The sequence below is a fragment of the Perca fluviatilis genome, chromosome 21 (genome assembly GCF_010015445.1).
Source record: "Perca fluviatilis chromosome 21, GENO_Pfluv_1.0, whole genome shotgun sequence".
In the NCBI taxonomy this organism is placed as follows: Eukaryota; Metazoa; Chordata; class Actinopteri; order Perciformes; family Percidae; genus Perca; species Perca fluviatilis.
Window position 1 is genome coordinate 31,804,283 of NC_053132.1, and position 13,660 is coordinate 31,817,942.

At 41.1% G+C, this 13,660-nt stretch overlaps 1 protein-coding gene across 2 annotated transcripts; it reads left to right on the forward strand.

Moving 5' to 3' along the window:
- Positions 1–1,117: 1,117 nt before the first annotated feature.
- rac3b (Rac family small GTPase 3b) lies at positions 1,118–11,721 on the forward strand. Of its 2 annotated transcripts, XM_039788620.1 has the most exons (6): positions 1,120–1,285; positions 3,695–3,766; positions 4,884–5,001; positions 5,139–5,201; positions 5,798–5,957; positions 8,994–11,721. In XM_039788620.1, the coding sequence occupies exons 1-6, from the start codon at positions 1,251–1,253 to the stop codon at positions 9,122–9,124; spliced, it is 579 nt and encodes a 192-aa protein (XP_039644554.1). In that variant the 5' UTR covers positions 1,120–1,250; the 3' UTR covers positions 9,125–11,721. The 2 variants fall into 2 exon arrangements, with proteins under 2 accessions (XP_039644555.1, XP_039644554.1); XM_039788621.1 differs by lacking the exon at positions 5,139–5,201 and having other exon boundaries at positions 1,118–1,285.
- The last annotated feature ends 1,939 nt before the right edge of the window (positions 11,722–13,660 follow it).

The window sequence follows — 13,660 nt, forward strand, 5'->3', positions numbered from 1 at the left end:
AAGGTCATATCTACATCTTAACATTAACAAAACAGTCTGTATGTTCTTCTCTAAGAAATCCACAAGTGCACAGCAGGCTGATGTTTTTATTGAAGGAGAAAAACTCATGGTTGTGTCTGATTTTAAATACCTTGGTATCATTTTAGACTCTAATTTAACTTTTAAAAAGCATGTTAAAAAGGTGGCTAATACCATCAGATATAATCTGGCTAACTTTAGACACATAAGGCTCTAACCACAGAGGCAGCCAAACTTTTTATACATGCCATGATCTTTTCCCACATATCATACTGTTTCACAAGCTGGTCCCAAGCAAACATGACAACTATTAAACCAATAGAAACCCTTTATAAGCTAACTTTAAAAATACCAGATAAAAAAACCTATCAGCTATCACCACTGCCATATCACTACTAAATACAACGTATTCAATTCTGACAGTTTCCTACATTATGTAGATGCCTGCCTCATTTTCAAAATATTACATGGGCTTGCACCTCCACCACTGGGTGAATTTATACAACAGAAGAACAGCAGTGGCAGGGCAACTAGGGCAGCCACCAGGGGAGACTGTTGTACAGTATAGACGCAAAACAGTCTTCTCAGTATGGGGCTCAAATTACAGCACCTGCTATCTATCATTTAAAACCACACTCAAGAGATGGATTAAAAACAATGAAAACTGCAATCATCAATAGCTGGTTTACCTCATCCTAGGTATTGCCCTTCTTTGTATTGTACTTATTTTTTATTTATTTTATTTGTCCCTTTCTCTTTTCTCTTCTTTTTTTCTTTTTTAATTTGCTTTCTGTCTTTCTTGCATTTTTTTTAATGTAATATGATGATGTGTTGACCTGTCAAGGGATTTCAGATGAAAATTAGCTTTTTTGCTAACTCTGGCACATTTACATTTTGAGTGTAAACAAAAAATGTCAATTGATGTGCATTGTTCCTTTTAAATAAACAAATAAATAAATAAAAAATAGTGTGCTAAGTTAAAGAATATAAGCGAAGACGGAAGTAGAAGATGTGAATTATCTCTAACTCTACTTCGGTTCCGTGCTCTGTCCCTTTAAAAAATGATCGGTACTTTCCGGAGTTGCTCGGCACTGCTCGTCATCGACCCCTTTCACTGCGGCTCCATCGCCGAGCGGACTGGCCCGCTGCTCTCATCCGAGACCTCAGTGCACACTGTCGGATCTATTAAACCAGCAACGCCGGTTCCCTGAAAGCCTTCAGCTCCTGTAGAAATGCAGGCTATCAAATGTGTGGTGGTGGGCGACGGGTAAGAGCATGCTTCCAGACACAGAACAACAGCCCATTTTCTCATATGTGTTTTCGGCGAAGCGTCCACGGATGGATGGATGATGGGAGGATGCTATGTAGGAAAAGGGGCTGGGGCTCACCGATCTGTCGGTCGCCCTGTTTTATTTCATTTGTTGTGGTCTGCTCCCTGATGCTCAATATATTTCCTCAGTTATCTGCTTTGTAATCGCATTCGGTTTGATCACATCGTGGCCTCCGGTTCATTGTGTCGGTAGGAGCGGATGCGGGAACACCTACACGCCTCGTAGGCCACTGGAGGCAGGCTGAAGTGCTGATGCACGCTAAGGAATTTGTGGCCCTGTCAGTGGCAAACAGGCCCTGCTGCCCTAATTCTGCTCCCACTGTGCCTTTCTTACTGCACCCAGACAGGCTAAATGATAGGCTATCATTTAGCTTCATGTGGACTGACATTTTTTAACAGGATGTTCTTCATTGTTGTTTTAAAAACCTTAATATCATTGCTAGAATGAGCCATTAGTGTCAATTATTAGGAAAAAAAAGAATAGGCCTGAGTCATATATTTATTATTTAAGTCAGAATGCTAAAACTAAATAATTGTGAATGCAATTTTTGAATGCTGCTTTATAAAAAAATCTTAATTCTCTCGATATGTGCAAAAAGAGATTGGTAGGAATTCTGAAATGTCACAAATCACTTATAGGAGCATTTCTTCCGATTTCACACATCAAGCTCAGTTTGTTTTTGTCATGGGGAGTACTACTCAGTTTGCTCTGGAGATCTAGCTCTCTGAAGCCTAAAAACACCCCTGGTGACGTCATCACCGTAGGCTGTGAAACTAAGAATCTATAACAGAGAGCCTGCATTTAAAACTAGGAATGGCATGGGTGTTTATCAGGTGGGGGGGGGGGTCCTAAAGGTGTGCCTACACTTAATGATAGTGACATTTTGCTTTGCGTTATTCACACAAATATATGTTCTTGTTGTCAGTTTTTATCCGCAGCAAAAGCCGTTTCATAGATTGTACAGATTGGTGTAGGAGGTACATGGGGCAAATTTGACCACTGGACTGCTTGTGCACTTTATGTTTACTAGCCTCAAATGGACATATATAGTCCTTTCTATGGAAGACATTGTTACATGTGACAGTAGGAAAATCACAGGTGGAAATAATAAATATGAATGATGGCTGAATTCCATTTAGCTGCTTCAGTTTTAGGGTCCTGCTATTTTTCGTGCTGGCTCACTGTTACGCTGTCATGGTTAGTGTACAACCATGTTATTAGTAACTCCTGTGCTTTTCCAACCATGACAAGTCAAAAGGTCTGCTGCTGAAAAGGCCTGTGTACCAGCTGCACAGACATTAGCTGCAGCTTGCTAGCAAAGTACGCACTGGCCATGAATGCGGAGGCCATCTGTGTGTGTGTTTGTGTAACAGCTCGGACTCCGACTAATCTCAGAAACTCCAGTTCTTTCTAGTATTTTTCTCCAGTCTCTCTCCTTTTCCAATAATACATCAATCTACTGGATTCATAAAGCCTTGGGTTGAAAACTATCATCTTACATAGCCTATATTTCGTTGGTTCAGTTTGCGCCACCCAGAGCAAATCTGCGTCCTCTTGCTTCTCCCACCTCACAACTCTATTGCACTGCTTTTGAAATAACATTGCATTCAATCTGAACACACTTTAAAGAATAGATATACAATGTCAAGTTGCATTGTGGGAAGTGTAGGATCCAGTGTTTTTGGAGCTCGTCATAAAATTGGGACTGAAGGTCTCTCATCCTCTGTCTGCTCTCAATCCCAACCAGAGAAACTCACTGACCTCAAATCAGCCGAATGGCACCCTCACACATATTGGCACTGTGTGTCACCACCATTTGCTGTGTCTCCATGCACACAAAATTGCTCATTACTTCATGCATGAGCACACAGCCAATACCGATTCCATGCCACCACCAATCTGTGTGGCATCCTGCGCCTTGTGTCAGTACAGTACAGTATAGGACGGGAGGGGGTGGTATGTGTGCTGTATGTTAGCAGGAGAGGCAGGTTAGTGAGTGAGTGAGTGATTGAGTGACTGACTGACTGAGTGAGTGAGTGAGTGAGTGAGTGAGTGTGTGTGTGTGTGTGTGTGTGTGTGTGTGTGTGTGTGTGTGTGTTTGTGTGTGTGTGTGTGGGGGGGGTATCATAGAGGTCTATTGTGTCCCTCAGGCAACATGAATGTAGGCCAGTGTCTGTGTGGTACAGTAAAAGGGAGTAGCAGCCTGTCTTCTTCACACTCATGCGGACACATACACACATACAGACTCAGATACAGTCTACACAGATTATGGTTTTTGTACACACTAGTGTGGAACTGTTGTATACATTTGTACTCATGTATCTTCTTTTGTCCCCCTTCCTCAGAGCGGTGGGTAAGACCTGTCTGCTGATTAGCTACACCACCAATGCCTTCCCTGGTGAATACATCCCCACTGTGTGAGTAAACCACACACTGCACATGTGCTCACACTTATTGGATGTTAGCTGGGGTTTCATGTTATAGGGCCATACCATAAATAAGGGTTGAGTGCTACGACAATACCGTGAGTGAGATTTTGCCATAGTGTTTATACTATGGTAGCCATCAATTTAATATCGCTGGATGTCTTAGACCGTATTTGGTAATATCATTGACTGATTTATGGCAATATTGTATGTGACCAGACCATCTTTACCACCTGACCAAAGTTGACGACGATGATGACAACTGAGCAAACATCTGTTGATGAAGACAAGGAGATGAGTTTTGAAAGCTCCAGAAAAGCTACTAAGTGGACCTTGATTTAAGATGTTGAACATTTGCGGTACATATACTACACTACCTGGTGGCAATCTACAACAAGTTACATCATCAACCAACCCTGGCTCTCAAAAATCTATAAAAAACTAAACTGCATTCATAATTACGTTTCGAGGGAAATGTATTTTCCAGCGACTGGCGCACGTTGTTAAACGGTCGCTGTTAAACACGTGGCTAATGTTGTAAATTAAAACAAAACCACTTGCTTAGGTTTAGAAAAGATTATGTTTGGGTTGAAATAAGTATATTTGTTACATAATTTAAGCTAGGTATGTAAGTTAAGTATACATGGGCTGCGGGACACGAACAGCAGTCTCCTGGGTGAAATTCCCACCTCCTCCATACGCAGACTTTTGCTGGCTTTGATTACAAAGGTATTTGTGATTTGTCAAAGACAATGAGTTCCCTCGAAACATAATTTAGAATGTGGAAAGGAATAGTAAAGGCATGTCAAATAATACACAAGCAAACAATTGTTTTTCCTTCTTAAAAAATGTCTCATCCTTGTCTAGGTATACAGGACGTGGTAATACTATTGAACAAGGTTATGTTTGAAGCATGGCTTTCAGTAATTAGTGCTGTTGTGATTTGGAATGAGGTTTTCTCAACCCATATGTTCTGGTTTTACTTTATCTATCCTGGGTATTCAGTTCCCTAAACAAATAGTTTTGGAAATGCAGACAAATTCAACTAGGTGGATGCACCCTCTGTCTTAACTGCATTGTACTCAGTGTAGTATCTGCCTTCCTGCAGCTTTGACAACTACTCTGCCAATGTGATGGTGGATGGGAAACCAGTGAATCTGGGCCTTTGGGATACAGCAGGACAGGAGGACTACGATAGGCTCAGACCACTGTCTTACCCACAGACGGTATTCAAACCACACACACACACACACACACACACACACACACACACACACACACACACACACACACACACACACACACACACACACACACACACACATTTCGCTCTCAACTAGCCATCTCTCTGGTTCTCTCCCAGGATGTGTTCTTGATATGCTTCTCCCTGGTCAGTCCGGCCTCCTTTGAGAACGTCCGAGCTAAGGTCAGTACCCTGACTGACCCCCCCCCTTTTTGTCCCCCGTCCATGCCGAGTCTGACCACAAGGAGGCACATCTATGGCTCCACCTGGCTTATCACACTGCTGCCCCTACCTGTTCAGACCTTGGCTTAGAACAGTCTGGACTTGGACTGATTCCCCCAGGGGGTGTAGTACGGAGACATGTTGTAAGGCGAGGTCTGAACGAGTTCAAACCCTCTACAGAGGGAGCGTGACGGCCTGCTGTGGTTTGGTCTGCTGAGCATCATGAGACGCTCTCATATGAAATCACACTTTCCCAAAGGTCCAACCTCCCTCTGCAGAGTCTGTATGCATTATTGTCTGACAGGATTTTATCATCATGTGATGTGAGTAGAGGCTGTTTTGCCTGAGGATGTTTCATGCTTCTATCAGACAGATCTATTAAAAACAACTTATTCTAGCTCCACAACTCACACAGTCTGTTGGATGTCACGGTGGAAAGGCGTTCGTTGCTCTGATTCAGTATCTGCTAACTGTTGTCTTTCTCCTCTCTCACTGGCTTTGTCCTTTGTATATGCGAATGTACACGTGTGTGTGTGTTTGTGTGTGCGGTGCACTAGTGGTACCCTGAGGTGAGACACCACTGCCCCAACACACCCATCATCCTGGTAGGCACCAAGCTGGATCTGCGAGATGACAAGGACACCATTGAGAGGCTGCGGGACAAGAAGCTTTCCCCCATCACCTACCCGCAGGGCCTGGCCATGGCAAGAGAGATTGGTGAGGCTGTGTGTGCCACATGCACAACTGGATATGTTTGTATAAAGATTTAAAGCTGTAGTGCATAATTGCCGTCGCCCCCATGAGGAATATGAGGTAACTAGTACAAAGCCCGTTCAAAACGTCCCGATTGCTTGGCCTCCTGTATTGCTGCTTGCAGCTTTCTCCAGAACCATTGTACTCCGAAACAACTTACAAAAGGACCCCAAAGCACTTAATATGAGACTGTAGGCCTATACTACTGACTTACTGTGTACTTGTACACATTGTAGCCTACTACTGCATATACCTGACATAGAACGTTGCAGATGCAGATTCTACTCACAAAATACATAAATTAAAACATGATGCATTCAAATACCCAGCATTATATCAGAGTTGAAATCTCCACCTTGAAGTAGCCCACATTGTCCTGATAATGCGCCTCTCTTTTTACTTCTACTAAACATTTGAAAGAAGTACTTGTACTCGACCATACGGCATAATTAAGGCGCCTCGTGAATGTGTGGTTTTTTGTAATTAGTTTTTTTTTAAGATAATTTTTTGGGGCTTTTCCCTTTATTTGAAAGTGACAGTGGACAGACAGGAAAGGTGGGAGAGAGATGGGGGATGACACGCAGCAAAGGTCCGCAGGTGGGACTCAAACCCGTGCCGCTGCAGAGGACTCAGCCTACATGGGGCGCACGCTCTTACTGGGTGAGCTAGAGGCCGCCCCGTAATTAGTTTTTTATAAAACTCAACCTGTAACACACGCTGTAGATTCAGTCGTTCACGGGTTCGGCTATCATGTAAACATTCAGCTTGTCCGCTTTTTTCGTGTCGCAGTCCCACATTGTGGTAGTGTTAGACGATGGGGCCCGGGCAGTGGACGCATCGCTGCAATATCGCCGGACTACACCATTTTGTAAACATATCCATACTGAGAAATCCAGAGAGAGTTGTGTGGAGCTGGTAGTCTTAATTAGCTTTGCATCAACTCATTTAGCAATGGCTTGAATGTAACGGACATTCATTAATATAAAATAGCACACAATAGCTTGAATCATTTATAGGAAGAAGACATACTTTATTAAATCCACAGGAAGGTAAAATATAAATTTTTTACTCTGTTGTTACACACATTACACACAGGCCCGAAATACACACACGTGCCCAGGAGCTATACATGTTTCCAAGCCAAGTCCCTACGGACTGCGCTACTGCTTTTGTTACCATTTATTTAGCTACAAATAAGTATCACAAATCAGGTCAAACAGGGTGAGTCAGGAACATGGTCAGAAATATGCTGCATTCTCAATCTCAAGGCAGCTACAGTTCTTATTGAGGCATGACTGATGAGCTGAAGAGGCTTCAATTCAAAGACTCAAAGAAATGGATACACATTTTTGAAGTGCAGGAGTCAGGACGTGGTTAGCCTAGCTTAGCATAAAGACTGCATGCAAGGGGAAACAGCTAGCCTGATTCTGTCTAAAGCGGGGGTGTAGTGCTGCGGGAGCGCACCGGAACGACGCTCCGGTACTTTCTTTAGAATATTGGCACTTTGCATACACCGAATGAAATTCATCTACATTTCTATAAAGGGCTTGTGGGTCCAATAATCACCAAAGTGTATATCATGCACGAGTACGATGCACTGAGTGTGCTCTGTGTGGATGAAGCATTAAGTTGTTAAATGTGACTCATTTAGCAGCTGGCTCTCTGCCTCGTAATGTTATCTCGTAATGTTGCTCGTTTGTCTGTTACTGCAAAACCTCACTTCCACGAACTGATGGAAGTCGGCTTATATGGAAATGTATATGTTGCCATGGCAACTGTACACATTAAAAACCCATAAAACTGGCTGCAGCTCTGACCATACAGCTATGTTGATTTGAATGGGAATGGCCTTTCTATCCGTTTTATTGCTCATCTAGGCTATGGAACAGTGGTTACATAACCTTAGAAACGCGTGTGAATGCGCTCTGGTACTAAAACAAATAGCTCTACACCCCTGGTCTAAAGGTAAAAACAATACACCTACCAAGACCTCTAAAGCAATCACATGTTATATCTCTGTGATTTTATCTGTACACACACACACACACACACACACACACACACACACACACACACACACACACACACACACACACACACACACACACACACACATAGATCTGAAATTCACAGTTTGTGGTTTTAGTAGGAATTATGTGCTGGAAATGTTTCTGGAACATACCATGTGAATGTAGCACAAATGCCCTATTTCGCAAGTGAAACATAATTTGTGCCCCGTGATTCAAATCCGCTCCAAAACGTAATGGGGTGCATCCTTGGCCCATGCTACACCCTTTCACCAAGTTTCATGAATTAGGGCCAGTAGTTTTTCCATAATCCTGCTGACAGACAAACAAACAGAGAGACAAACCGAGCCAAAAACATAACCTTCTTGGCGGAGATAAAAGTAAAAAACTCTAACCCAAACCCTTCATGATCTATTGTCTTGGTTCAAACCCTCAAACATATCTTACATATACCTTGGAACATTTTCTAAAGCATAACATAGCATTCTGCTAACCTTTCAGCCAGCCAAAGGGCACACTTGAAGGCAGGTGAACAGCCTGCTGAAATAGTCCTGTGGCTACATCACGTAGCTCCCTGGTCTTTCTCCAAACAACTCTGTGCCTTTTGTGTGTCTTTGTACTCTCAATGCAACAAATCGTAGTCATGGGGATAAAGGTGCACATTTTCGGTCTCTTCATGAATGCATTCATGGTGTTGCACCACTTAAACATCAGGCCAATCGCTGCGTAAAGTACATGTGCTTGTCAGATTGCCAGATTTGGAGAGTTACTGTTGGTCACATCCCCCCAATTCCGATGTCAAAAAGGTGTGGGGGTGGAGGTTTCTGACGCTGTTAAAGGATCCAACAAACACTTCACTTGAAGCATACTGAGGCCCTGAGGCTCTTTTTAACTGTCTCCATTTGAGCCTCGCTATACTTGAGCACTAGAAACAAAAAAATTGTTTTCCCATCATCCCCTCTTCCTTCCTCAGGGGCTGTGAAGTACCTGGAGTGCTCTGCACTGACCCAGCGAGGCCTGAAGACGGTATTCGACGAGGCCATCCGAGCCGTGCTCTGCCCTCCGCCCGTCAAGAAGAGGGGGAAGAGGTGCACCATGTTCTGAGGAGGAAACATTGCTAAAACACTACACTACATCACCATGAACAACAACCACTACTTCTCTGAGAGGATTTGAGAGAAAACTAGCAAGAGTGAGTGTACACTGCTGAGATTGCTTTCTTTATATTGATGTTTTTTCAAAGCGGTCTATTGGTCTCGATACCAATATTTAATCCAATTTTTTTACCATTACTGAATAGGCTCATAGGTTCTCTGTGAAAGACATTGACTGTCCACCTACTTTGTACTCAGAACCACATCAAAGTTGCCACGAGGGCTGACAAAGGTTTCTATTACTTGTCTTCATACTGCAACATCTCTTCTTTTTCAGCCATGCTTGCTTGAATTAATGCAGTGTTGACTAGATAGAAAGTAAAACTAGGAATACGCCTTCAGGTCTGAAGTTACCCTCAGCTCCTGATCTAAGATCAGCATGTGGAGACCAAATGCATACTACTGGCATGCACACAGAAATCGGTTGCTACTGACCGTAAACACGGAGTACTACTGCCTGCATTCACTACATTTCACAAATACAGCACGGTGTCTTAAATGGAAATAATGTGGGTTTTCTACAAGAAATGAGAACTCTGGATGAGAAAATTCTGGTTTTATTACAACCTGGGTCTTCTTTTTGTAGTTTTAGCCTTCATTCCAATCAGTAACAATGTTGCACTCACCCATTGCTTAGATTTAGGAAGACAAAGTCCGATGAGTCAAGAAACACAAGAAAGGGCTTTAAAGCAACTCCAGTAGTTGTACTTAATCTTGAAGCCCTGTCTTGTAGAGGGGCCCTGTTTAAAACTGGGGCCAGGTAGTGTTTTAGTTTAGAAAAGCTGTAACATTGGACAGAGTCAAAGGAACGGGGTTAATGGGGGCCCAGTGGCCTTTTTGTTGCCTTTAACCTTAGAGGTTAAGATGGCCATGGCTAACTGTAGGCTAATGGCCGTCTCGCTGCTCGTTTGTCTTGCCCTTTCGGACATCTCAGCAGTTATTTTAATGTGTGCAATGTAACTGATACTGACAGGAATGATGGACAAAACTATGAACATGTTCCATTAAAAGGATTCTATGGAAGAGACCTAGCATAACATTGAAATAGCAGTCAAAAGTAAGAGTGTTGACTTTTAACTCCAGTGTCTCTGAGCTCATCACGTTTTTCGGCTTTTCTCATTAAGTCAAAATAATTCAGTTATCAGGTCCACTTACTTGGTTTTACTGGAGCTTTCAGCCACACCTGCTGCCTGATCAGCAGAAGAGTTTGCTCAATTCAAGTCTATGAGGTGTGGCTGCTATTTAAACTCAAGACTTAGCTTAATTTGTGAATACTAGTTCTGTGGGTCATTCACTGGGTCTTCTTCGCTAATGAAGCCCATGAGATGTGGTTGAAGGCTCTGGGGGTAAAAAAACGACTAAGTGAACCTTGAGTTAATATCAAGTTGTTTTATGGTGGAAAAAAAAGAAAAAGATCTGTTTCTTGAACACAGTTGTGTTCTTACTTTGGACGAGCATCTGATCTTAGTCGAGTGTCTTTGGGTAACTTCATCTAACTGTGAACATGTGACAGACAAGCATGCCAAACATGGGGGCTGTACAACCTTGCTGCCTGAGTTCTGCCTCTGGGGGTGGAGTAGCTTGCATGGGTCTTAAAATATTCTGTCTTAATTTATCCCATTGTTTAGATCTTGTCTCTGTTCCCGTGTGTGTGTGTGTGTGTGTGTGTGTGTGCCCGCGAGTGAGCGAGTGTGTCACAGGCGTGTATATGAACACTGGTGTTTGTGTGTGCGGATGAGCATGTGTCGGTATCAGTGAGACAGCTTTGTTTCACAGTTTGGGGTAGTGCATAAAAGACAGTATTGTTTTAAGCCAAGTTTTTAAGTGTCCCGTTTTTGGTACTATTTCATATTGTATTGTAGTAATACACAAGACTTTTCAACAATCTGTGGACATAAAGAAAGAAAAAAACGGATATTGATGACATATAGTGATGTACAGAATAATCCTTAGAAAAAGGAATGCGTTATGAATATCTATCTACATGTACCGGAATATTTAGCTCTTAAAACTAAAACAATTCAAACTAAAGGGATTATAGTCGCTTGTGTTGAAGTTAGAAATGTTGCTAACAGTGTACAATAAAGGGGCCAATCTTTGTGGGGTTTGTCATTGTGGCAAACAGTGCAGATTGCACCTTTATGAAATGCATTTCTGTATGGTTCCAGGTCTGCAGTGTGTCTGTCTCCCTCGTGTGGTGAGACGCAGCACTGCAGGCCACCCTGTCACGCTGTCTTTGGTTGGCATAGCAAACTGTGTGGTTGAATCATGTTGTGTGGTCCTGCCTAGCTAAGGTGTTGAAATGTAGATGAGAAAAAAAACGCAGCAAAACCATTCTAATCTACTATTGCATGGAAGTTCTCTGGTTATTTGACACACTGTAATTCTTAGGAGAGGTTGTATGAAGTGCATTGGCCATGTACGTATGTAATGTAAGATGACTTGTATACTTGTTCCAACGGTTTGTCTTATTTTTTATTACTTCACGTCTGTGTGGTGAAATATTTCAATTTTTTGTATACTAAATACAAATGTATATGTAAGGTACTCCGCATTCTGTCATGATTTGTTCTTCACTCTGCCTTTTCTTTCCCTTTACAACCCATAATAACATGTAAGAACATGAAAGAAACTGAAGTAAAGTAAGCAGACTTATTGCCCAGTAATTTAAATCAAATTCTGGGCAAATACGATACAATAAATGAGAAAATGATAGGTTAAATAAAAATTATGCAAATGAGCAAACAAGAACACTCTGGTAAATGTTAAATAGCTTATTATCAGGAAATCTTTATTGTTTTTTAGTATTTGGCAGTGCTTATGCTATAGTATTGTTTTAATTAATCTCTTTAAACTGGTCGATTATGGCTTAATTTAAAAAAGGTTTTGTTCAATATGTACACAGAGCTGACACAATTAGTTGATTGGTTGATAAGTTGATCAACAGAAAATTAATTGATACCTATTTTGATAATTACTCCCAAGTAATTTTTCAAGCAAAATGACCAAACATTCTCTGGGTTCATCTTGTCCAGCGTGAGGCTTTGCTGCTTTCCTTCTGCTTATGTGATTGAGACTGTTCCTTAGACAACAGGTCATTTAGAGGCATAACCTGAGACTAAAGAACAATGTCACAGACTTTACTCTATCAATTCATAGAACTTGATCAATCCAAAAAATAATAATAATTAGCTGCTGCAAGTCCTGAATATCCATATCTCTGCGTGCAAGGTTAACCTGAGATTGATTTTGGGCACTACTTTTTTAATCCACCAAAAAGTTAATCCTGAACATTTTTACAATTGTCGGCTGGGATCAGCTCCAGGGCCCCACGACCCTCTAATAAGTGAAGTCTCCCCTACCCTGCTATTTGTCATGTGAACCCTTTCATTTGTGACATCTTGGTGGGGGGGGTCCAACTAGGTTGGGAAACACTGCCATACACAGTATACAGTTTACTGTATTTCTGTGTTCTTCCTACAAACTTTTCAAACTAAATTATAAATCATATTAATTAAATCAAGATTATGAAAACCCTGTATGTGGCCTCCATGCAGGAGGAGTTCTATCTTCGGTAACCTCTGCTTTAGTTACAGAGCAAACACTTGTTCTGCTATTGCTTTATCAAAATGGCTATTATATTTAACTGTTATTCCTATATGAATGAATTAATGAAGAAATTTATTTCAGACATATCAAAAATAAACCAAACAACATATAATAAGTTAAACTAATAAGTTAAATAAGCAAAACAATAAACAATAAGTAACATTAACCAACATAGACATGTCTGAAAAGGAGTAGGAAGAAGTATACACTTATTTAATCCTACCCCTTTTCCATAACTTAGTAAATTATTATTATTATTATTACTATTATTTCATTTAACACATTTATATCTTATTCACAATTATCTTATAATATATAGCCTATATATATATATATATATATATATTTATACATACATACACACATATATACATACATATACACACACAGAAACACACACACATAATCAAACACATACGTCAATGAACACATATATTGCAGCTGTTAAAGTGAAAATCATTGCTTTGTACCATTTGTTTTAACTGGATTATGTTTGGACATTGTTTTAATTTCCATTCCACAATTTCACACCACTGATTGTAATGTATTAACTTTTTATAGTTGTGCGAACAGCTCAAACCTTTAATTTAAACTTATCCCTTAAATTATAACCCCCCCCTCTATCAAAAAAGAACTTCTGAATATTACCTGTTAGTAGTCTGCTTTTAGCTTTATACATGATTTGTGCAACTTGAAATTCAACTAGATCAATGAACTTTAAAGCTCTGGAATGTAAAAACAGTAAGTTGGTGTGATCATAATATCCTGCTTTATGAACTGTTCTTATGGCTCTTTTTTGTAGTGTGATTAGTGGTTGCAGTGTGCTTTTATAGGTGTTCCCCCAGCCCTCATATATTCACAGTCAGAGGAAAAACGC